Source organism: Primulina tabacum, chromosome 14 (genome assembly GCF_025594145.1).
Source record: "Primulina tabacum isolate GXHZ01 chromosome 14, ASM2559414v2, whole genome shotgun sequence".
NCBI classification, from domain to species: domain Eukaryota; kingdom Viridiplantae; phylum Streptophyta; class Magnoliopsida; order Lamiales; family Gesneriaceae; genus Primulina; species Primulina tabacum.
In genome coordinates this window covers 16,552,366-16,579,581 of record NC_134563.1, presented here as the reverse complement: position 1 = coordinate 16,579,581, position 27,216 = coordinate 16,552,366, and the positions used below count along the sequence as shown (strand labels likewise).

General features: G+C 40.9%; 1 protein-coding gene across 1 annotated transcript in view; it reads left to right on the top strand.

The window, feature by feature from the left end:
* LOC142523809 (uncharacterized) overlaps window positions 1–26,360 on the top strand; it is a 31,841-nt gene extending 5,481 nt beyond the window's left edge. The window contains exons 7-8 of the mRNA XM_075627539.1: window positions 25,039–25,155; window positions 26,199–26,360. Coding sequence (XP_075483654.1) covers window positions 25,039–25,155; window positions 26,199–26,360 — 279 coding nt within the window. The remainder of the gene's footprint in view (window positions 1–25,038; window positions 25,156–26,198) is intronic.
* Window positions 26,361–27,216: the final 856 nt, after the last annotated feature.

Here is a 27,216-nt window from a genome sequence, read left to right as displayed (position 1 = left end):
GAAAGAGTATGAAAATATCCACGATCTCTCCTAACTCCTAAACATGATGTGCGGAAAATATCCACGATCTCTCCTAACTCCTCAACATGCTCACCTGCATTATTCACACATAGTGAGTCAAAAAACTCAACACACCTGTAACGTTATAGCAAGTACATATACATAACATGCAACAGTGAAAAGTACAGTAATAAAAATATATTTCATGATCTTAAAAAGTCGTATGCATAATCATAACATATCGAAGCATAAACATTTTCATAATGTATCTCATCATATCAACATATACATGTTCTTTTCCCTAGTTTGAATTCCGTTCATTAGTTGTGACTTTCGTATCATCGTATTAGTCGATGGATCTCTCTACGTATAACCGCAATACTCGGCGACGGAGACATCAGCGACAATATTATTCATCCACTGAGCCTTGGCCTTACATGTCATCGTATTAGCGTATCATCATATTAGTCACAACCAACTCCCTTCCTCTAAAAACATGTCATCGTATTCATCAATTATAAAAATCATGCATATGCGTAAATTTTCTTAAAACCAAGCATGCAAATTATTTTTCATATTTCCATAAAAGTAATGTTCGTGATAACATAAACATTTAAAACATAAAAAATCGTGATCAGGGCGCTGCCAGAACTGCTAACCCGACCCGGGCGCAAAATGACCATCTTGCTCCTAGAAACCCTAATTGACCGTTTTATCCATGGACCTCAAAATTTCAACCCGAAGCCAACCAAACTCTTTAAAACACCTCAAAACATATTTATAATCGTTTCCTAGATATAAACTCGAGCCTGTTTGATAACTTATACGATTCGTTTTAAAACTTAGACCGGCTCCCGGTTTTAACCCGAAACCTAAACAAACTTTCTCAACTTTTTACCACACCTTGTACACACCCTACCAGCCCTCAAACCACCTGGACCAGCCCCTTAAGATCTTCGAACAATGGCTGAAGGTTGCTTGAATTTTCGGCACTTAGTTTTCCTACAAACCTTAAATGCACCAAGCCCCCAATATTTCGATCCTAGCCCTAACCGACTCGAGCCAACCTTGAACCAGTGCTACCTAGGACCAAGATCAAGCCAAGGCGCCCTATTGGACCGACTTAACCATGCCCTTAGCCCCCATGCAATCGGTTGCATGCCTCTTCCCCGAAAATACCAAAAACCGAACCCTAGTTGCCCTCGATCTCCAGACATGTATGGACCTCCCCTATCTTAGAGTAGGTGCCCGTCGAGCCAAGTGTTGCTCGAGGGTTCACATTGAAACTCTATTTATAAACAATCTTTATTTTAATATTATTTGAAATTATTGTTTTGGCACATCTTTATCTGCAGACCCATGCTTTTTGCATAGATAAAGTCCTCGAATATACAAATAGTAAAAAGAATGTGAGATGCTCATACGATGAGTATCATGAAACTCATATTTGGAATACTGTATATTCTAAACAGTTCCTAGTCAATTCAGTCGCCACTAAGAAGGATAAAGGCCGCTCGAGTTTGAGACTAGTATCTGCGATGTGAGTACCATGTTTCATTGGTAGGGGACATTGTGATGTCCGAGCATACAGATAGGTGTTCTTTGTAGAGTGCAATGAACAACGCTTCATAAAAGACTTTCCAAGCGGTTCTCACTTATCGAGTGGAAAAATCCTAGTTTATGTTTGTACATCATTTGTCCTTATGATCCGGGACAACATTGTGACTCTATATACTAGCATTGCACTTTGACTTGTTTACCGAGTCATATGGGGTCATCAGGTGGCAAGGTTGGGTGTTTTGTCGAAACATATAAGAGTCGATGCATTGTAGTCGGGGAATCACCGCATACCTTCGGGTATGGATATCTTATGTGATCTAATGTGCATGTAGTTTTAAATTTCTGATCAGAGTGTTGATGATAATTAAGAAAGGGGTTTCTTAGATTACACCATCGATGCAACTACGACATGACACATAGTATCGATTCTTTGACAACTTTCGATACACCAATAGTCGTCGAATCTGTCGGGATATATGAGATGAATGGACCGTACTGTATGTTAACCATAATTGAATGGTTCTTGCAGTCACTATCATTTGATACCTAGGGAATTATGTAAGCAATGCTACTTGGTGTTTAACATACTTGAGTTCTGGCGTTCTTATTATCAAGGAGTTGATAAATAAGAATGGAACAACTGAGGTATGCTCATAGAAGGATATATTTAGTCCTGAATCATATTGATATATGAACCAACTACTAGTTGTATCATTGAACTATTGAGGGTCACACAAGTGCTAATTTTTAAATCCTGTTGAGAAGAAAAATAGTTCAATGTGTTAACGGTTTATAAAAGAGTTTATAAGCGTAAAGAAAAATAGAAGTATGACTTCCATAAGAGAATTATAGGTAATGTACATTTTAATTTGTCGAAGTGTTCCTAAATTAAAAGTTGGCCCAAATAAATAATGTATTTAGAAATTGTGATTTTCATAAGATTGTTATGAACTAAATTAAATTAGTTCAAGTGTTGAATTAATTAATCACTAGTGGACCTAGTAGAGTCCAAATAATTACATTAATTCAAATGTTGAATTAATTAAATATCATTCGGTCTTGTAGAGCCCAATTGAAAATAATTATTCAACTAGTGGGTTTGAGTAAATTCAAGTAAAGATTTAATTGATCTAAAATGTGTTTGAGATATTTAAATAATAGTCAATGGGCTTGGTACATGTTACAAATCCAAATTGCATGCAAGGGAGGTGAACAGTTGGGAGACAATTTTTTCAATAAAAAAGGCATGTCTTGCACATGCACTTGAAATTTTTCAAGAACCAAGAAAAGACTTCCGCTCCATTTTTCTCCCCGTTTTGGGCGTAACTACTTCCCATTTTTCTTAGAATTTTTGCTCCTTCATTTTGATGATAGAGCGTAAACTTCTCAAAAAAAAAAAAAATTACTCTACCTTTTCTAGTGTAATTGTAGAGTGGATCTTTGAAGTTAGTTGTGGACCTAATTTGAAGGAAAGAATCCTCTTGAACAAGGTGTGCTCTTGGAAGCCTGTAGACTGGGTCAACCATTCAAGAGATAAGTTCGAGCCAATAATCAATCCTTGTGATTGATAGGTAAAAATCTAAACACACTATGTTTGCGTTTTTTTTTGTTATTTGCTACACACTAAGTGAGGTGCTCGTTTTTTTCTTTTTAAAATGATTTTAAAACTTTTGTTGCGCATTCGGGCAACCGTAATTGATCCCCTTTCACCCTAGGCCTCGGTTTGGACCCTCCTGGATTGCACCATGGTCTGGTTCAATCCCCCTTGGCCGTGCCTCCCCTTTCTTTTCACTAGACCAACCCCAAACCCTAGCCACTCAAGAAAACCGATCGGCCTCACTCAAATTGTGGACAACTCGAAACTCCAGCCCCTCGACACCTTCATTCCCAACGTATACAGCCCTTAAGTCTTTAGCCATGGCAGCCCCTTACACGAGATCATGAAAAACGTGAATTACATGATAAACAAAAGCATATTTTGTGACAAAACATTGCATAAACGATTCAATATAAAAGATGCACACATGTCTCATGCAAATACACATATACACCAGCATATAAATTGCGTGAATGATGAGAAAAAAGGATACATGGGCTGCCTAAGCGTTTAACCACTCGAAAACTTGGAAATCTTTGCGTAGAACGAGTACCGGAGAGGCGGAGAAGAATTATTCTTGAAAACATGAGGGAAAACCGAGGTGGATGTTGAATAATTTTCGAAAAACTGATGTTGTTGCTATGGGGAGGGCGGCCGAGAGGTAGGTTAGGGTTAGAGTGTGGAGTGTTTAAATGGTATACTTAAGCACTAAAGATCCCTTAAATAAAAATTAAAGGGATTAGAAGGGTTTTGGGCCCATCAAGCAATAAAATAAACCCATCGAGCCCAATAATACTCTTGAAAAAATTTTTTCTTTTTGGTACGTTTTTGAAAATATTGCTCGAACCCTCAAAAAGTCCTCCGACTCGCTAAATTTTTCGTACCGGTTACAAATATGACCCGACGGATAAAAATATCCAACCAAGGTCCATTTTCGAAAATCTCACCTAAATATACCATATTTAAATAATTAAAAAAAATTACTTAATAAATTTTTTTTCTAATTATTCCCGGTCTACGTTTCTCGTTCGAGCGCGAAATGCAACTTAAAGCCCTAATACATGAAATCTTAACAAACAATGAAATAAACACCTATCATTGCAATAATCATGCATTAAATGCATAAAAATCATTAAACACATATTTTAAATAAAACCCCTATATTACATGCATTCAGGTTACGTAATTCAAATTTCCTGGACCTTACAATTCTCTCCCCTTAAATAGAATTTCGTCTTCGAAATTTAAAACATACTGAAAAACTCCGGGTAGCGACTCTTCATCTCGGCCTCCATCTCCCAAGTAGCCTCCTCCTCGGAATGATTCAACAACTTGATTTTGACCATGTGGATCAACTTGTTCCTGAGCCTCCTCTTCTGCCTGTCCAAAATCTTAGTGAGTCTTTCCTCGAAGGACAAGTGCGGCATCAGCTGCAGTGACTCATAGTTCATCACATGCGAAGGATTCGACATGTACTTTCGCAACATAGAGAAGTGGAAGAGTTTATGAACTTCTGTCAGATTCGGCGGTAATGCAACTCTATATGCGAGCGTCTCAACTCTCTCTAAGATCTCGAACGGTCCTATGAATCTAGGACTGAGCTTGCCCTTCTTCCCAAATCTCATCACACCCTTCATCGGTGCGACTTTCACGAACACATGATCCCCTACTGCAAACTCAAGATCCCTGCGCCGCTAATATACATAACTTTTTTGTTGGCTCTGCGCAGTCTGCATCTTGTCCCGAATCTTGACCACTAATTCTGCAGTCTGTCTGACAATATCTGGCCCCAACTCAGCTCTCTCTCCTGCCCCGTCCCAATACACTAGAGACCCACACTTCGTCGCGTAATGTGCCTCTTATGGAGCCATGCTGATAGATTTCTGGTAGCTGTTATTGTACGTGAACTCCACGAGATGTAATTTCGGCTCCCAGCTGTCCTGGAAGTCGATCACACAAGCTCTAAGTAGGTCTTCCAAGATCTGAATCACCCTCTGTAACCGTCTGTCGGTCAGAGGGTAGAATGCAGTACTGAATAGCAGCTTGGTACCCAATGACTGATGCAGACTTTTCCAGAATGAAGACGTGAACCTCGGATCCCTGTCTGACACGATGGACATTGGAAATCCCATGCAGTCTGACTATCTCTCTGATATATAGCTCTGTGTACTGAGTCATGGTGAAAGTCTTCCTGATCGGTAGAAAGTGTGCTGACTTGGTGAGCCGATCAAATATCACCCAAATGGCATTATATCCTCAACTAGTCCCATCACAAAGTCCACGGTAATGTTCTCCCATTTTCACTCGGGAATATGGAGTGGTCTCAGCTTCTCTGCGAGTCTCTGATGCTCGGCCTTAAACTACTGACATGTCAAACACTCGGAGATGAAACACAGAATATCTCGCTCCATGCCCGGCCACCAATAAGGAGACTGAAGATTCTTATACGTCTTCGTACTCCTTGGATGGATGGAGTACGGGGTGCTGTGAATCTCACTCAAGATATCTTCTCTCACGGAACCACTGCTAGGAACCCACAGTCAGTTACGATATCTAACTATGTCTTCCACAACTATATACAACCTCCGGCCCTTAGCTTCATCCCTCTGTCTCCATTTCTGTTACTGCTCTCGTCAGAAGTCTTCCGTGCTCGAATCCTGTCCCTCAATGCCGTTTGTACTGTCAGGGTAGAAAGACTAGAGGCACCGCCCCTGCCATAAACTGCAAGCTCAAGCCGCTGAATGTCTTCCTGCAACGGTCTTTGTACCGACAACTGAGTGATCACCGCATTCTTCCTGCTCAGGGCATCCGCAACTACATTAGCCTTACCCGGATGATAGTTAATGTCGCAGTCATAATCCTTCACTAGCTCTAGCTACCTCCGCTATCTCATGTTCAGCTCTTTCTGTGTGAATAAGTACTTCAGGCTCTTGTGATCAGTGAAAATCTTGCACTTCTCCCCATACAGATAATGCCTCCATAGCTTCAGGGCAAATACCACTGCAGCTAGCTTAAGGTCACGAGTCATAAAATTCTTCTCATGGACGTTCAACTGTTTGGACGCGTAGGCTATAACTCTTTCATGCTGCATCAGAACCGCGCCCAAACCGAGTTTCGAAGCATCTGTAAAAACCACGAACTCTCCTTGCCCTGATGGCATAACTAGAACTGGTGTTGTGGTCAACGTCTGCTTCAGCCTGTCAAAACTCTCCTGGCACTCTGATCCCCATATGAATTTGGCATTCTTCTTCGCTAGGCGGTCATAGGAAACGCAATAGAAGAGAAGCCCTGAATGAACTTCCGATATTACCCAGCCAACCCCAAGAAACTGCTGATCTCTGAAACACTCTTAGGTGCTGGCCAATCTCGGACTGCCTCAACTTTATTGGGATTAACCTCCACTCCCTCTCGGGATACAAAGTGGCCCAAGAATGCCACTCTGTCTAGCCAGAACTAGCACTTACTGAACATGGCATACAATCGTCTGTCCTGTAAAGTCTGTAGTACGGTTCTCAAATGCTGACTGTGCTCCTCTCTACTCTTCGAATAGATCAAGATGTCATCTATGAAAACTATGATGAACTGATCCAAATACGGCTGAAACACGCTATTCATGAGATCCATGAAGATCGCTGGCGCGCTCGTCAAACCAAAGGTCATTATCATAAACTCATAGTGCCCATATCGTGTCTTGAATGCCGTCTTATGCACGTCAGACTCTCTCACCTTCAGCTGGTCGTATCCTGATCGAAGATCTATCTTCGAGAATATTTATGCTCCCTGAAGCTGATCAAATAGATCCTCGATCCTAGGCAGTTGATACTTGTTCTTGATTGTGACCCTGTTCAGTTCTCTGTAATCAATGCAGAGCCGCATGCTGCCATCTTTCTTCTTAACAAACAGTACCAGTGTGCCCCATGAAGAAAATTTAGGGCGAATAAAACATTTTTCTAGCAAGTCCTGTATCTGATCATTCACTTCCTTCATCTCTACAGGTTCTAGACGATAGGGTGCCTTAGAAATCGACACGGTGCCTGGCATAAGCTCGATAGAAAATTCCACCTCTCTGTCTGGTGAAATGTCTGAAACATCGTCTGGGAAAACACTGGGGAAGTCCCTGACCACTTCGACCTCCTCTAGACTCTGACTGGCTGGCTATGTCATGAAACTGGCCAAAAATGCCTGGCAGCCTCCCCTCACGAGCTTCCTCGCACAGATGCAAGACATGATGTGAGGCATCTACTGATGTCTGGCTACCTCAAATATAGGCCGGGTGATGGATTTCTCCCCGATTTCATCCCAATATAGGTGCGATCTACATTTTCTTCCATAGAGTGCTTCATAAGGGGTCATCTCTATGCTACTGTGGTAGCTGTTATTATATGCGAACTCTATTAGAGGTAGATGCTCACTCCAATTTTCTTTAAAATCTAGAGCACACACCCTTAACATGTCCTCTAAGGTTTGAATTGTTCTTTCGGTTTGGCCATATGTTTGCGGGTGATAGGCTGTGCTGAGGGTGACTTTGGTTCCCGTGGCTTGTTGGAAACCTTTCCAGAATCGGGACAAAAACCTTGGATCCCTATCAGATAGTATACTTGCTGGAACTCCGTGTAATCTTATTATGTTGTCCATGTACAAGGTGCCTAATTTATATAGGTTGTAGTTCATTCGCACCGGTAAAAAGAGTGCCGATTTGGTCAGTCGATCGTGAAAGCGGATCGGTTACGGTGCTCGGATACGCAACGGAAGTTTCAAAAATATTTTTCATGAAGAAAACCGAGCACCTCACAATGATGTGTAGCAAATAACATAAAACATAAAATGTCATACATATGATGTTTAAAAATTTACCTATCAATCACAAAAGATTGATGATGGCTCCAACCAAGTTGTAAACAACTTTGGCTCTTGAAAGGTAGACAAATCTATAAGCCTCTTTTGAGCAATCTTTGCTCAAAAATCAAGCCCAACACCAACTAGGAAGATCCCCTCTAATTTTGCACTAGAAAAATTAGAGGATTTTTCTTTGAGATGGTTGTGCTATCTTCAACAATTGAAGAAACAAAAATGAGAGAAAAAACAAGGGAAATTTCGGCCAACTTGGTGCAAGGAGAGAAGGCAAAGCTTTTTTTTTGGTCGTGTAAAAAGTTAAAGGTGTAAAGTTGCATGTGCATGCCATGCCATTAACTCAAAAGTTGCCTCCAACCCTTCACCATCCAAGCATGCAATTTGTTTGGGCTTGTAACAATTACAAGGCCCATGGACTTTTATTTAAATATATCAAACACATTTGAGACCATTTAAAATTTACTTGATTTTACTCAAGCCCACTAGTTGAATAATTATTTCTAATTGGGCTCTACAAGGCCAAGTGTTATTTAATTAATTCAACACTTGAATTAATTTAATTATTTTGACTCTACTAGGTCCACTAGTGTTTAATTAATTCAACACTTGAATTAATTTAATTTAGTCCATAATAATGTTTATGAAAATCACAATTTTCAAATGCATTATTTATTTGGACAATTTTTAATTTAGGAACACTTCAACAAATTAAAAGTCACATTCCCCATAATCCTCTGTCATACTTCTATATTTGTTAGCGCTTATAAACTCCTTTATAAGCCGTTCAACACATTGAACTATTTTTCTTCTCAACGGGATCTAGAAAGCTAGTGCTTGTGTGGTCCTCAATGGTTCAATGATACGACTAGTCGTGGGTTCACATTTCAATGTGATTCGGGACTAAACATGTCCTTATATGAGCATACCCCAAATGCTCCATTCTTACTTATCAACTCCTTGATAATAAGAACGTCAGAACTCAAGTCTGATAGTACCCAACCAATCATGTTAAACGCCTAGCAGCATCTCTTACATGATTCCCTATGTAATATCCCAACCTTTTATCATGTTATTGTTTATAATGTTATTATTTGGATTGGGTGTTTAAAGATTATGGTTTATTAAGGTAATGGACATTTTTTTATTGTTTGATGGTTGTGATATTGTGGAATAGTATTGGTGATTGAGTTTATGGGAAATGGTTATGGTTATGTTGGTAAAAGTATGGTTATTGTTTTTGGTGTCATGTTTCATAGTTGTTGATGGTTATGGAAATAGATGAGTTCTTGTTGTAATGGTTTTATTGTTGATTTGAGGATCTTTTGGATGTTAAATTTCATTGGTATTGTATGACATTGAAAGGATGGAGTTAAATGGATCAGGCGCCGCAACGCCATCCCGCGCTAGTCTGGGCGAAGTTGCTTCTTGGAAATGAGATTTTAAGCTTTGGAGAGGCTTTTTATTATATTGTCTAGAATATTCTACTCACTTCCTACTCTTTCCCTTTCTATTCCATTGGTTCTAGCATTTTCTCTCCAAGGTTTTCTTTCCCTCATCTTCTACCTCAAGCTCAAGGATTTTAGTTTATTTCTTAGATAATTTCAAGGTAAGAATTCTATTTTCTTGAGTTGATAGAAGGTTTGAGAAGTTGAAGTTTTAAGTTGAATTGTTTGATTCCTATGAGTAGTGGTGATGATTTATGGTTATTATTGTGTTTATTGTTGTAGGAATCATTCAAGATCACCTTAACCATCTTTTGCTTTTTGGGTTGTGAGTAGTGGCTATCCCTTGTGCTCACGTGATACATATATGTATAAAAGCCATTGTTGATTGATGCATAGCTCCTTTCATTGCTATGTTCTTGATATAGTTGTTTTTATGTATTCATTGATCAAGAGTTTCCATTGAATTCATTGATAAAGGATCTAGTAATTCATTGTGCCTACCATGTGTTTGTTCAATTGCTTCAATGAAGTCCCTATGATTAAAGCCAAGGATTGATAGTAATTCACGCATGTCATTGGCCAATTTCATGATTAAGAGTATCTCTCACAGTTTTGATATTTATATATCAAAGAGATACTTACCACAGGTCACATGTCACATAACTATAAATTCCTTACTTTAATTCATGCCACGAGATACCATCTGTATTGCTTTGATATCTATTGTTTATTGAAGATGCTATTTTTCAGTTTTCATTGCCATTGTCATAGCCATGTTCCAAGCCAAGTATATGTATATGTATTTGTTATGTATAGCTTTCTATTTACTGAGTTTTATCTCATTCCAGTTAATGTCATGTGATGCAGGTGGCAAGAAAGAATGAAACGGATTGTCCGAGACGGGAGAAGTCATATGGCATGATAAAGGGCAAAACTTTTACTTGTATCACTTTTTTTGGGGGTGATGAACATTGATAGTTATGGGTATCTTGTATTTGGTAACAAATGAATTATGTCTTTTGGTGGGGAGTGTTGAATTTTATTTTGATGATAAACATAAGAAATACTTGTTCGAAAGATTTGTGAATGTTTTAAAGTAATGGTTAGTAAACTTTTGTTATTATGAGTATTAAATTGTTATGTTTCCTTTCAACATGCTAAGGCTTCCGTATATGTTATCTCTTTAAATTTAAATGTCATGGGAGTGGGTTGTTTCACCCTAGGTATCAAATGATAGTGCCTGCAAGAACCAATCTATTATGGTTAGCGTACAGTACGGACCCTTCATCTCATATATCCCGACCGATTCAACAACTATTGGTATATCGAGAGCTGTCAATGAATCGATACTATGTGTCATGTCGTAGTTGCATCGATGATGTAATCTATGAAACTCCTTTTATAATTACCACCAACACTCTGATCATAGATTTCAAACTACATATACTTGAGATCACATAGGATATCCATACCCGAAGGTAAGTGGTGAATCCCCGACTACGATCCATCGACTCCTATATGTTTCGACAAAACATCCAACTTTGCCACCTGATGACCCCATTTGAAGTCGGTAAACAAGTCAAAGTGCAATGCTAGCATATAGAGTCTCAATGTTGTCCCGGGTTATAAGGACTAATAGTGTACAACCATAAACTAGGAAGTTTTCACTCGATAAATGAGAACCACTTGGAAATACTTTATGGAGGGTTGTCCAATGCACTCTACAAGGAGTACCTATCTGCATGCTCGAGCATCACAATGTCTCCTACCAATGAAACATGGTACTCACATCGCAGATACTAGTCTCAAACTCAAGCGGCCTTTTATCCTTCTTAATGGTGGCCGAATCAACTAGGAACTGTTTAGAATATACAGTATTCCAAATATGAGTTTCATGATACTTATCATATGAGCAACTCATATTCTTTCAACTATTTGTATATTCAAGGACTTTATCTATGTAACAAGAATGTGTACACAGATAAAGATGTGCCAAAACAACAATTCAATAACAACAATTTTAAATATTATTAAAATAAAGATTGTTTATACATAGAGAGTTTCAACATGAACCATCGGCCAACACTTAGCTCGACGGGCATCTACTCTAACAATCTTCCACTTGCATTAGAGCCAACTACCCATATGCTTCAAACCCATTGATTCGCGATGCTTCTCGAATAATGGTCCAGGTAACGGCTTAGTTAGTGGATCAACAACATTATCTACGGAGCCGACTTTGACAATCGACACTTCTCCTCTTTCCACAATCTCTCAGAGGATGTGGTACTTTCTCAATACATGTTTGGATTTCTGATGAGACCTTGGCTCCTTCGCCTGAGCAATATCTCCCGTGTTGTCACAAAACACCGTGACTGGAGCAACTCCATTAGGAATGATGCTCAACTCTTGGACGAAATTCCTTAACCAAACAGCCTCCTTTGCTGCAGCTGATGCAACAATGTATTCGGCCTCAGTGGTGGAATCCGCAGTACTGCCTTGCTTGGAACTCTCCCAACAGACAGCAACACCATTGAGCATGAATACGAACCCAGAGGTTGAGTTTGAGTCATCGATATCGCTTTGGAAGCTAGAGTCGGTATAGCCTTCCAATTTCAGTTCTCCACCCCCATAGACCAAGAACAACTTATTGGTCATTCTCAAATACTTTAGGATGTCTTTCACAGCTTTCCAGTGTGGAAGACCAAGGTTCGATTGATATCTACTCACTACACTTAGTGCATAAGCCACGTCAGGACGTGTAGATGTCATCCCATATATGATACTACCAATTGCGGATGCATACGGAATGCGTATCATCGCCGCTATCTCTGCATCAGTCTTGGTAGACATAGACTTGGATAGGGACACACCATGACACATTGGTAGATGTCCTCTCTTGGACTCATCTATCGAGAACCGCTTAATGATGGTATCAATGTATGTGGACTGGGTGAGACCAAGAAATCTTCTCGATCTATATCTATAGATCTGTATTCCCAATACAAAAGATGCTTCACCCAAGTCCTGCATCGAGAACTTACTCACTAACCATATTTTAGTTGATTGCAACATCTCTACATCATTCCCAATGAGTAGCATGCCATCAACATAAAGCATTAGGAATGTCACAGCATTCCCACTGACCTTCTTATACACACAGGGTTGCTCAGGATTCTTAGTAAAACCAAACTCTTTGATTGTACTATCGAATATGAGGATCCAACTCCTATTTGCTTGCTTTATACCATAAATAGATCTCTGAAGTTTGCATACCATATGCCCACTTTCGACAGATGTAAACCCTTCAGGTTTAGACATGTAAATCTCTTCCTTAATATCCTCATTAAGAAAGGCTGTCTTGACATCCATCTACCATATCTCATAGTCATACCATGCAGCTATGGCTAGCAATATCCTTATAGACTTGAACATTACAACTGGAGACAAAGTTTCCTCAATGTCAATTCATTGTCTTTGAGTATATCCTTTTGCTACCAATCGCGCTTTGAAGGTCAATACCTTCCCATCCTCTCCAAGTTTCCTCTTGTAAATCCATTTACACCCTATTGGAAGAGTTCCCTTAGGTAGATCCACAAGATTCCACAATTGGTTTGAACGCATGGAATTCATCTCAGATTATATTGCTTCAAGCCACTTGGATGAATCGGCATCAGATAACGCTTCCTTGAAGGTTAATGAATCACATCCATGGTTAGGCTCATCATGCCCCTCTTCAAGAAGTAGACCACCATACCTCATAGGTGGTCTCGAGACTCTATCGGATCTTCTCGGAGCTTGTATCTCCTCTCTAGGCTCTTTGAATGTGGGTTCTTCAATTGTAGGTGTCTCTCGAACCTCTTCGAGCTCTATCATCTCCCCTTTTCTATCCAATAGAAATTTCTTGTACAAAAAAGTTGCATTCCTAGAAACAAACACCTTTGTTTCTTGAGAATGATAGAAATAGTATCCAACTAAATTCCTTGGATATCCCACAAAGTAACATAAAATGGATCAACTATCTAATTTATCTCCCACTATCTACTTCACATAAGCAGGGCATCCCCATATTCTAACATAAGAATATTTGGGAGGCTTACCCATCCATATCTCATATGGTGTCTTATCAGCTGACTTTGAATGGACTTTGTTCAACAACAGTGCCGCTGTCTCAAGTGCATATCCCCAAAAAGATGGCGGCAATTCCGTGAACCCCATCATAGACCGAACCATCAAAGTCCGGTTACGACGCTCCAAAACACCATTCAACTGCGGTGTAGCATGAGGAGTCCACTGCGAGAGAATCTCATTCTCCATAAGATACTCTTTTAACTCGGCACTCAAATACTCACCACCTCGATCCGATCGAAGTGACTTGATGCTTCGTCATAACTGTTTCTCTACTTCACTTCTGAATTCTTGGATCCTTTCAAAGGTTTCAGATTTGTATTTCATCAAATACATATACCCATACCTCGAAAAGTCATCGGTAAAGGTGATGAAGTAGGCATGTTCATGCTTAGTGGTAATGCTACGCGGACCGCACACATCGGTATGGATCAAATCCAATAACCCTTTGGCTCGCTCCACATGGCCCTTAAAGGGAATTTTGGTCATCTTTCTTTTCAGACATGATTCACAAGTCGTGAGAGAATTAATATCAGACATATCAAACACGCCTACTCCCATGAGCTTGTTCATCATTCTTAGAGAAATATGTCCTAATCGAGCATGCTATAATTGTGCCAAATTTAGAGTATCTTGTTTTCATTTGTTTGTTGTTGTTATTGCTTAGAAATTATTTAGTGGAATATCTTTCAATTTTAAGTTATAGAGATCGTTTTCAAGTTCTCCAGTACAAATTAAACATTCATTCTTTTAAATGTTGCAAACACATTTGCTAAAAAACAAGAATATCGATCTTTATCAAGCATAGAAATGGAAACAATGTTTTTCACCAAATCAGATACAAACAAAACATCTCTTAAAATCAATTTAAAATCATTGTTCAAAAGCAAGTAAACATCTCCAATAGCTTTGGCAGCAAATCTTGCCCCATTGCCCATCCTCAAGGAGGTCTCACCTTCCCTAAGTCTTCTACTTCTTCCCATCACCGGCAAATCATTACAGAGATGTGAGACACAGCCGGTATCCAATACCCAAGAAATAGAGTTAATTGAAATGTTTACTTCAATATAGAACATACAGTTTCCAGAACCCTTCTGGGCAAGATATTCTTTGCAGTTACGCCTCAAATGTCCAGGCTTCTTGCAGAGATGACATACCTCAGCAGTCTTGTCAGCCTTAACTGGTGTGGCTGCCACAAAGAAATTCGGAGCTTGCATCTTCAAGGGAACATTCTTTTTGGGACTGTTGGAAAGAATGCTTCTTTCCCTTCCCAGGTGGACCAATCTTCGTACCAGATGAAAAACCCACATAAAGAACCAGCTTCTCTTTCTTGATGGTGGACTCAAACATAACAAGCATGTAATGCCCGAGAATTTTAGGTTGGTAAAACGAAAGTATGAAGTGTGACATGGGGGAGAGGTCGCACCCGCGCCGACATTTCTACCGCACCCGCGGTTGTAGGGCAGTAGGATATATTGTAGAGAATAGACCCCACACCGCACCCGCGCCAGAAGTGCTACTGCACTTGCGGTGTTGGGACAGAGAGGGCAACGCACCCGCGGTCAAAAGTGCACCGCACCCGCGGTCGTGTCTTCTGAATTGGTGGAAGTATTACAGTAGGCTCAGCGCACCCGCGGTGAAAAGTGAGCGCACCTGCGGTGAGACGTGCAGACCAAAGAATAAGAAACTTGTCCTTGACATGCATATATAATGTGTTGTCTTCATTTCCAGCATGCTGTGAACGAGAGAGAAACAAGAAAGCGTCAGAATTCCTTCAAGTTACACCCTAGCTTAGATTGTTGGTTTTGAACAATCCGGCCAACCGATTTTCAATCCGAGAATAGATTCGTGTTCCTCTCATCACCAGCTTCGAAAGAAGGTAAGTATTATTACATTTCAGCATGTTATGAAGTTGAGATGTTGGGGAAATCAGATTTTGGTTTCTATTACGTGTTCTTGTGATTATTGTGAAAGTATATTCGAAACCGGATCAAAGAACGAACATCGTATGCTATTATTATTATGTTCGGCATGTCTTGAGTTGGGTATATGCAGATTTCAGCATGGTAGATGTGTTTATGATGAGGAGTATGAGTTCTGTATTGATTATTGATATTTGAGTTGACCGGTATCGCGAGATTACGCCGTTATGCTGTCGAATCAGTAGATTGATATTAATCCGATGCAGGATTGATTAAGATTTGATAATAAATTTGTATTATCATTGATTATGAGATGTTGGGATTGATATATAATAGATATGATATTTATGGGTATATCGTTCTTGTGCAGTTATGCTGTTGAAATAGAATTTGATTTCGTTCTGATTATATCCAGTATTGATTCGAGAATGTTTATTGATATTATGACTATTCGGTATTGTCATTGCCAGATTGGGTATGGACAGATTTGAATTTGAGACTGAGACTTCGACTTCGTCAGATCGAGAAGAGAAAGGTATAAATCGATGTTAACTGGGAGATTGACTTGAGTGAGATTTAACTCGAGTTTCCTTAAACCACATACTTGTATGGTATTGCTTCTTTTATACCTTTGTGTTTTTAAATGATTACGTTTATTTTATTGAATTAGACAGTAGAGAGCAGATAGCTATTAAGTGAGAGTCACTGACAGAGGGGTTAGATTTTGACAGAATAGTCACTGACCCATTGCACATTGTCAGAATAAGCTTAGTCTTTGGCAGATATGCCAAGACACTGGACGTTTGGTGTATCGATATGCTTATGAGACAGAGCTGTCCTTATTGCAGATAATTCGATATAGAGTAGACCAAAGTTCAGAAATAAGAACGTACCTCCACCGCGAACGGTAGTTGTAGGTGGGAGACTTGTTACGTTCTTATTCACCGGGATCCCTAGATTAGAAGAGAGATGAGTCGAGTCTAAGATGCCGAGTCAAGAATTGAATTACAAATTGTATAGATTATGTTTCGTAGATTACGATCCATGTTTTAGTTACTATTTGATATTGAATCAAATTTCAGATTATGATACATACATGTAGTGATGTATGTTCCATGCTTTTATGTTAGTTCAGTTAATTGTATGTATACATTGTTTATACTGGGATTTATTCTCACCGGAGTTATCCGGCTGTTGTCTTGTTTGTATGTGTGCATGACAACAGGTGGGAAAGGATCAGGGTCAAGAAGACGATGAGAGAGGACAAGTTAGCGTGGTGATTCCGGACTTGTTGTAGATATGGTTTTGACACTTGACATCTAGTAGTCGAACCTTAGTCTAGTTTGAATGCTTGTTGTACATGATTGTACTTTTATACTGATATGTATATTAGTTAAATTTCATTACGTTCCGCACTTGCATAAAAAAAAAGAGAGAAACATTTTTAGACCCTGTTTATTTTAATTGATAATTAAATCCCGAAGATGATTAAGAAGATGATTAGCGTCCGGGTCCCCACAAAGCATGTTCACCAACTCCTCAAGGGTGGGCTCCAGCTTGTTCATATTGAAATTCAGCACAAAAGGATCAAATGAGCTAGGTAGTGACAAGAGCAGTACGTCGGTGGTCAGCTCCGAAGGCAACATAAGATCCATGCCAACGAACTTGTCCACAAGCCCAATCATCTTTAGGGGTTGCTCATGGACCGAGTATAAGGGCCTCTAATTTCGTGTTTGAAAATTTGCGGAAAAATTAAAAATTTTCTTTTTAAATAATTAAAATGTCTCGTTCATAAGATAAACTGATAAATAAAGTTTAATGTTCGAAATAGCAGCGGAAGAAATTTATCAGAGCGGTGGTTCTGTATAGGGTTTCACTACTACTGACCGCGAGAAGCTCACGAAGCCACGCCTTTGGTCTGTAAGTTTTTTTCAGTTCAGCATTTTGTTCAGCATTTCAGTTATAGCATGAATTATTTTGTCAGTATGCTTCCAGATTTTCAGTATTTCAGAGTTCATTTAAAATAAAGTATGGAATTATGCATGTTAGTTACGTATGGGTTATGTTGGAACAGTATGCCCCCTAGACGCATTTTAGAGCGCAACAGAGAGGTGGAGCCTCGCCGAGAGGACAGAGAGGAGCATAGACCGGAGGGAGACCTACCACCTCCTCCACCGCCCCCACCGGACATGAGTGCCCAGATGTTAGCTGGGATGGCACAGTTCTTCGCACAGTTTGCGGGGGGCAATGCCGCAGCCGTAGCCGCAGCCGCAGCCAGGCCGACAGGGCCCGAGGCTGTGTATGAGCGATTCATGAAGATGCGCCCGAAGGAATTCTCTGGGGCATCTGACCCCATGGTTGCCGAGGGATGGATCAAATCCCTCGAGGTTATCTTTGATTTTATGGAGCTGGGAGACGCGGACCGAGTCCGATGTGCCACCTACCTGTTCAATGGAGACGCCCGCTTATGGTGGGAAGGAGCTTCGGTAGCCCTTACATTGGCTACACTTTCTTGGACCCGTTTTACGGAGGTTTTCTACTCCAAGTATTTTGCTGAGGAGGTTCGCACCAGGCTGACCACCGAGTTCATGAGCCTGAGACAGGGGGATATGTCGGTTACGGAGTTGATCCGTAAGTTCGAGAGGGGCTGTCACTTTGTGCCCCTGATAGCGAATGATGCCAAAGCCAAGCTGATGCACTTCCTGGTGGGTTTACGGCCGATCTTGCGCCGGGATGTTAGGGTATCTGACCCTGCTACTTATGAGGTTGCCGTCTCCAAGGCCTTAGCCGCAGAGCAGGATCTGCGGGATATCGAGAGGGATCGCCAGGGCAAGCGCCCAGTCCAGGCACCGCACCGCCCTCCTCCTCTTCAGCATCAGCAGCAGAATAAGAGGCCTTTTCATGGACCGCCCAGGAACAGAGGCCAGCAGCAGCAGCAGCAGCAGCAGCGGGACGCCCAGCCCCGAGGACTCAGGAGCACCCAGTCTGTCCCAGGTGCTCACGTCGCCATCCTGGAGCATGTATGGCTGGCTCAGGAAAGTGTTTTAAGTGTGGCAGTCCAGACCACATGTTGCTGCAGTGCCCTCAGAGGAATCTGCCTACCCAAGGCAGAGTTTTTGCTCTCCATGCCGCGGAAACCAACCCGGAGACTATGTTGTTGACAGGTACCTTTAAACTTTAAGTTATTCTTCGAATTTCAACATTTTGGGAATCGGGATTTAGATTTTGAACTTAGAACTGTTATAGGATTGCATGCTCTACTCAGATTTATTTCGGGGAAATTAAGCTAGAGGAACCTAGACCTTTGCATGTCTATAAGCTTAGATCTTGTAGTGGGATTCAACTTAGAGCTCCGCTCTTTCAGGGAGAATTTTTATATCTGGTTCCGCTACCAAGGCCTTGATAGATTCAGGGGCCACTCACTCGTTTATTTCGGAGACCTTTGCAAACTTTCTCAAGATCCAGACCATTGGGCTAGATACAGCCTTTTCAGTAGTGTTGCCGTCAGGCGAGGAGATGGCAGCCACCAATGTTATCCGAGATATAGACCTTGAGCTGCACGGTAATCTTGTTTATGCGGATCTGATTGTGCTACCGATGCCGGAATTTGACATCATCCTAGGGATGGACTGGCTATTGAGGAACAGAGTGTTGATAGACTTCCAGCGGAGATCCGTTCTTGTCCGACCGCCTGGAATGGAGCAGTTCTTATTTGAGCCGGACAGGTACTTTTCCTTACCGCGCATTATTCCTTATGTTCAGGCTAGGAAGCTCATGCATAGAGGGTGTCGGGCATTTCTAGCAACCCTTTTATCTGTCCCCGAGGAACCCAGCCTGTCAGCCTCAGATGTTCCGATTGTTAGAGATTTCTTAGACGTTTTTCCCGAAGACGTCTCTGGTATGCCACCAGAGAGAGAGGTGGAGTTTTCCATTGAGCTTATGCCAGGTACGACTCCGATATCCAAAGCGCCATACCGACTAGCACCGACAGAGATGGCAGAGCTTAAGAAGCAGATCCAGGAACTTCTCGACAAGGAGTTCATTCGTCCGAGCTTTTCTCCATGGGGCGCGCCAGTCTTATTCGTTAAAAAGAAGGATGGCTCGATGAGGCTTTGCATTGACTACCGGGAGTTGAACAGGGTTACAGTGAAGAATAAATACCCACTGCCGAGGATTGAGGATCTGTTTGACCAGTTGCAGGGAGCTTCGATTTTCTCCAAGATAGATTTGCGTTCCGGTTATCACCAGTTGAGGGTGAGAGATGCTGATGTCTCGAAGACAGCTTTCAGGACTCGTTATGGCCACTACGAGTTCCTAGTGATGCCGTTCGGTCTGACGAATGCGCCAGCGATCTTCATGGATCTAATGAATCGCGTATTTCAGCCGTACCTCGACCAGTTTGTGATAGTGTTCATAGATGACATTCTCGTCTACTCCAAGAATCGGGAGGAGCACAGCAGGCATCTGACCACAGTATTGCAGACATTGCAGAAGCACAAATTATTCGCAAAGTTCAGTAAGTGCGAATTCTGGTTAGAGAAGGTGGCGTTCTTGGGCCACATTGTTTCTAGCAGTGGCATTGAGGTAGACCCCGCAAAAGTTGCAGCAGTCAGAGATTGGGTTGTGCCTCAGAATGCATCCGAGATCCGCAGTTTCCTTGGGCTAGCAGGATATTACAGGAAATTCATCCAAGGATTTTCCTCTATTGCCGTTCCACTCACAGCACTGACAAAGAAAAATGTGAAGTTTGTGTGGAGCGAGGAGTGTCAGAAGAGCTTCGATACTTTGAAGCAAGCTCTTATCTCAGCACCCGTTTTGGCTGTACCGTCAGGATCTGGTGAGTTTGTCCTTTATACCGATGCTTCGAAGCTTGGTTTAGGTGCAGTTTTGATGCAGCATGGGAGAGTGATAGCGTATGCTTCTCGACAGCTGAAAATCCATGAGAAGAACTACCCCACCCATGATCTGGAGTTAGCGGCCGTAGTTTTTGCTTTGAAGATTTGGAGGCACTATCTGTATGGAGAGAAGTGCCAGATCTTTACCGACCATAAGAGCCTCAAGTATTTCTTTACGCAGAAGGAGCTGAACATGCGTCAGAGGCGTTGGTTGGAGCTTGTGAAAGACTACGATTGTGACATTAGCTACCACCCGGGTAAAGCTAATGTAGTTGCGGATGCTTTGAGCAGGAAAGTCGCAGTGATGACTCATTTGACGATTCAGAAACCTCTTCAGATCGAGATGCAGAGGTTTGATCTTGAGACTTACCCTCGAGGTAGAGTTCCTCGTTTATCTACCTTGACTATCCAGTCCTCTCTTATTGACCGTATTCGCAGCGGTCAGGCAGCAGATGAGCAGTTGGCACAGTGGAAGAAGAGAGATGAAGCTAAGGGCAGTGTTTTGTATTCAGTCAGCGACGGTATTGTGAGATACCGAGATAGGATATGGGTTCCCAGCAGTGATTCTATCCGAGCAGACATCTTATCAGAGGCCCATACGTCCCCGTACTCTATTCACCCTGGGAGTACGAAGATGTACAAAGATCTGCAGCTACTGTATTGTTGGCCAGGAATGAAGAAGGACATCAGGCGTTTTGTATCCGAGTGCCTGACTTGCCAGTTAGTGAAGGCCGAGCATCAGAGACCAGCAGGTTTGCTCAAGCCTCTTTCTATTCCCGAGTGGAAGTGGGAGAACATTACCATGGACTTTGTGACCGGATTGCCGAGGTCAGCCAGAGGATCGAATGCTATCTGGGTGATTGTAGATCGTCTTACCAAATCAGCGCACTTCTTGCCTATTAAGACGACTTTCACCATGGTTCAGTATGCAGAGCTGTATATCCGAGAGATAGTCCGACTCCATGGTATTCCAGTTTCTATCGTATCCGACAGAGATCCCAGATTCACTTCCTCGTTTTGGAAGAGTTTGCATTCGACTTTGGGTACGAAGTTGCTGTTTAGCACAGCTTTCCATCCGCAGACAGATGGACAGTCGGAGCGAGTTATTCAGATCTCAGAGGATCTTCTCCGTGCTTGCGTCATTGATTTCTCTGGGAGTTGGGAGTCGAACTTACCATTGGTAGAGTTCACCTATAACAACAGTTTCCAGTCGTCCATAGGTATGGCTCCGTATGAAGCGCTGTATGGTCGCAAGTGTAGATCTCCTGTTCATTGGGATGAAGTAGGAGAGAGAGCAGAGTTGGGTCCAGAGATTGTTCAGCAGGCAGCAGATGTAGTAGTCAAGATCCGTGATAGGATGAGGACTGCCCAGAGCCGACAGAAGAGTTATGCCGATCAGCGAAGGAGAGAGTTAGAGTTTGCAGTGGGCGATCATGTCTTCGTGAAAGTGGCACCTATGAAGGGTGTCATGAGATTTGGCAAGAAAGGGAAGCTCAGTCCGAGATTCATTGGACCGTTTGAGATCCTCGACAGAGTTGGGACGCTAGCGTATCGTGTGGCTCTTCCGCCAAATCTGGCCGGAGTACACAATGTCTTTCACGTCTCCATGCTGAGGAAGTATATGGCAAATCCTTCGCATGTGCTGAATTTCGAGCCGTTGCAGCTTACTCCGAACTTATCTTATGAGGAGAGACCCGTGCAGATCCTAGACAGACAGGAGAAGAAACTTCAGAACAAGTTGGTTAAGCGAGTCAAAGTCAAATGGCTCAACCATTCAGAGGAGGAAGCTACGTGGGAGTTTGAGCCGGAGATGAGAAGTCGATACCCTGAGTTATTCGGTGAGTTCTAATTTCGAGGACGAAATTTATTTAAGGGGGGAAGGATTGTAGAACCCGTAAATCAGTAGACGTATAAGCCATGCATAATTCTAGATTTTTAAATTTAATTGACTTCATTGCATGATTATTTTAAATGCATTTGTTTGAAGTTAATTATTTATTATTTCAGTTCAGCAGTTTGATTTTTAGCATTTCAGTATTTTCAGTGAGGCCGGACCGGAGTTGGAGTTTTGAGATAGAATTTAAGATTTGAGAAATATTTCCAGAAGTTAATTTAGCTAGCAAGTAAGTTCATTAAAAAAAAAAAAAAAAAAAAAGGAAGTTTAAGGAATTATTTAAGTTAGTTGAGGATTTTAATTTAATTATTTGAGGTGATTAAGAAATGAACTCATTTAAGTTATTAAATTAAGGGGTTAGCTCACTAAATTATTTAAAGGATTAGTAAGGCTTTCAAGGATTATTAGTTGACTAGATAATCAACATTTCCCTTTATTTTATCATGCATCTTTCGGCCACCCTTAGTGCTAGAAGATTCATTTTCCAACTCACCAACTTTGACCAATTCTTTGCATGTAATTAGTAGGATAATTCTAGGATTTTTGGGAGCACAATTTAATTAAATAAATGGACATATCCTAGACTAGAATCAAGCCAATATTCGGCCACCTTATCCCCAAGAAGACTTGATATCAAACAACAATTCAAATTCAAAAGGAGGGTGGACTTAGTCTTGATTCATTCCTTATATCTTGCACCCTTTCTCCTCACCTTCCTAACCATTTTTCCCCCTCTCTTTTCTTTCGAAATCTGAGTGAAATTTTAAGCTGAGAACCGTGGGAATCCTAGTAGGAAAATAAGGGAGAGAAATCGAGTTCAAGAAAGGTAGACAAGAAGCGCTCCACCTCCTCCGTGCCGAGTCGTCGTTGTTTCGTTCGTTTTCTTTCAAAACGAAACCAGGCATGTCTAGATTTCTTTTAAACCTCAATCAAGTCATATTATCATTTATTTTTCAGTACATGATCATGTTTTAGCAAGCAAAAACCGAGATACATGTCAAAATATTTTGGGAAAACACATGCAGAATTTTCGGCTCTTCATGGCAAGCTTCACGTTTTTCTGAGTTTTGATGGTTTCAGGTATTGGATCGACTCCAGGCTCCCAAGGCGGCTTGTATACATGTAGTAGGATGCATTAGGACCATGTTGATCCATTCAAACCAGCCCCATGCTTGCTGGAAATTCAGAATGACAGCAAGTTCCCCATAAGTGCAGAAATGTGATTCGAAATTTCAGTTTTGTGTCAAGGGTTGTGGATCTGATCTTGGCTGCCCCAAGGGCCTTTAGCCATGGTTGGATCACTTCCCTAGCATGTCTAAGACGTGACTAAGTCGCCCTTTTGGTGGCTTGGTCCATGGCTCATCGGTTTTTAAATAATCAACAAGAACAGCCCCTTTCCCCATTCGGCTTCTTCATTTGTTCAGCTTTTGGTTCGTCCCTTTTGTTGCTTGGTATGGATCTTGGTTGGCCTATGGCCCTTAGCCACGGTTCATATCATGCTCCTAGATGTCTAGATCGTGCCATGGTCAATCAAATGGCCACTGGAACGACGCAAGACATCGATCATAGCATAAACACCACACACGCATGCATGTTGCTCTCGGTTGGACCCTTCGGTTAAGATATGGTGTGATGCGGATTGTGGCTGGCCTATGGCCCTTAGCCATGGTTCAAATAATTCCTTGGGATGTTGGTAAGAGTCTCTCGTCGGTGGTTCACGCCCCAATGGCCGATAGCCTCGAAAACGACACAAGGAAAAACAAGTGCGCAGCTGCTGTATCTTTTGACAGCAAGTATGCTGCTGTTCAGAAGCGTCGTTTGAGTTCTTGGTTGGCTTTTAGCCCATGGCTTGGACTGGACAGTGCCTCATTGAGTTGGGAAGGTCATGTTTTCGACCGTTCGTCATTTGGATCATTTTTGAGGTCGTACGAGAATTTACGGTGCAATGTGCCAAATTGACTCTCGAAAGAGCGTTTCGTGTTTTGGCCTCCATTTCACCTAGATTTCGACCCTATCATTTTAGGAACATTATTTTATGATTTTTCAGCGTATTTTAATCATGACTATACGTCGGTTCAGTGTCGGTTCAGGTTGGCTCGGAGTCATGATTAAATGCGAAGTCATTAGGCGTCATAGTCGCATCTTTTGAACGTAAATTGCATAGTTGGTCATGTTTAAGCTATTGCATATTTTTCATGGCACAGTTAGGTTGCAGCGAGCCTGGGAACGATCCAATCCAATCCAGTTGGTAAAATTACAGGAATTTTCATTATGCCAGTTAATTATTTTACGTGCATTAAATAGAAAATGATTATTTTTGAGATTTATGCGATATGGCTTGTGGTTCATTCACTATGTGGGAGTGTTATTTTATACGGTCGCCAGTGACCGATCAGTTCAGTATGGTACCACCCGGTCGCCAGTGACCGGCCAGCTCAGATCAGTTTCAGCCTCCCCGGTAGCCAGTTACCGATCAGTTCAGCTTAGTGCAGTGGCCACAGGCGTAAAACATAATCTCAACAGAAAATTTTACCAGATATTTCAGTACAGGCTCCAAGGAGCAAATATTTTTACAGTGATTTCCAGTTCAGTTATGCACGTATTATAATTGCTCAGTACAGATTATTTTCAGTATGCCTCAGGACAGGATATTTTATCACATGCATATTTTAAATTCAGATTTTTACTCGTTACCTGCGATTTATGCATGCTGAGTCTTTAGGCTCACTAGACTTGATTGTTGTAGGTACTGATGAGGCCAGGGCCGAGGGCGGGGACCAGTGAGCCAGCTTGGGTCGGCAGTAGTGGCACCCGAGGACCTCAGAGCAGCAGTTGTTATTTTCTTCGCAAACAATTTTTATCAGTTGTTGGATATTTTTAAATCGTTGTTGTTGGCAAAACTTTGATTTTCTTCCGCTGCAATATTTTGAAATATTGAACTTGATTCACCAGTGATTTTATGAATGAGGCCATTTAAGTTCTTTTAAAAAGAAAATTTTTTTAATTTTCCGCAAAATTTCCAAGCAAGTAGTTCGAGGGCCTTCACACATTCAATGTCATTTATCTCACTTTAAATGTCATTATTCATGGTCATTAACCACCTCCTAATGACTCTTATTCATTACCATTATCCTCATATTTAAAACATCTATTCATGGCCATTAACCTCCTCTTAATTATCATTATTTTTCTCTTAATATAGGTAGTTTAATGAATGATTTATTGTGGTTTAATTTAGTCATTAAATGGTGATAAATGGTCAATAATGAGGGGAAAAATTATTATTTAAATTTCCAAGATTAGGATTGTATGGAACTCGAAAACATTGTGCCAAAATGAGCTGAAATTTCCTATGACATAAACAAGTCTTCCCGTTGCAAGATTTCAGGTCTTTACATGTAGTGTTTAAGTGCAAATTGAAGTGTGATATTACATCTTGTTGTATTAATCAAAGTATTTTAGTAAAAATATATTCTTGAGATAGGAATGGTGACGTATGAGAATTTGAAGTCTCTGAACCTCTATAAAAATCATTGTGCTCATTTCTCTTATTTACTATTTCAAACCTTCTGTTTTATAGCATCCAAGACAAAATATTCAAATATATTTATTAGTTTATTTCCGCACTATTTTTAGGTAACTGATTGATATTGACATCCAAGATTTCAATACCAGTTCCTCGAAGAACCGACTCACATTCTAAAAAGAACTCAAAAGCCCAAGTATTTATTCAACCCCCTCTTAAAAACTTTACCTAAGTTAATAAATCGTAACAAGTGGTATCAGAAAGGTTAAATCTTGTTTTTGAATACTTCAAAATACATATATCTGATAACCATGACTTGCTTCAATAAAATTCCTATGTTCTCCAGATAAGAATTCGATGATTGAAAGATTATAATGCAGGCTCACTTAGCAGCACAAGATGATCACATGTGGTACGTCATAACAGGTGGACCAACGAAAATCATGAAAGCAAATTCTGTAGATCTAATTGATGGAGCACCTCATCGCATTGAGAACCACGTGATGAATGGACAAATGAATAAAAGAGAAAAGCCAACTTAGATAATGTCGCCAAAGACATACTAAACAAGACGCTGGAAATGAATACATTCAGCAAAATAAAGATGAGTAAATCTGCCAAAGAAATTTGAGAGAAACTGATTCAGTTATTTAAAGGCAACTAGCAGACTAAGGAAAATTAACTTTCAGTTGTTGTATAGAAATTCGACAAAATCAGACTGAAATCTAGTGAATCGATGAATGAACTCGATGAACAAATCAGTAGCATTGTCAGCGAACTGAATGCACTGGGAAAAGTGTATTCAAATAAAGAAATTGCACTAAAAATGATGTGTGGTCTTCCCATAGAGTGGGATGTCAAGACAATGGCCATGCGAGAATCAAAAGATATGAAAAAAGTGGAACTTTATGACTTGTTTGCTGATATAAAAGCATATGAATTCGAGATGTAGACAATATAGGGTGAACAACCCGTTACACCAGTCCCAAATGCCCTAATTGCTATAAAACTGGAGCCAACCATTTCAGTTGAGAAGACTATTGAACAACTAATCAGTGACGCGACGTCATTGTTTGTCAAAACATTTGGGAGGTTCATGAGGAGAGATCGAGGATCATTCTAGAAGAACTATCACATGAATGAATCCAAGGATGAACCGAATGATTGCCACAGCATTGGAGAAACTGGTCACTTTATAGCTGACTGTCACAAGCCGAAGAAGGACAACAAAATATCAGTTGAAAAAGAAAAGAAGCCATTTGAACACAAAAATAAATCTAAGAATGACAAGAAATCATTCAAAAAAAAGCATGAAGCTATAGTGGCTGAAGAAAATACGTCCAAATGGGCAGAAACCGATGGTAACGCATCCGGCTCTGAGAGCTCAAGCGGATCCAA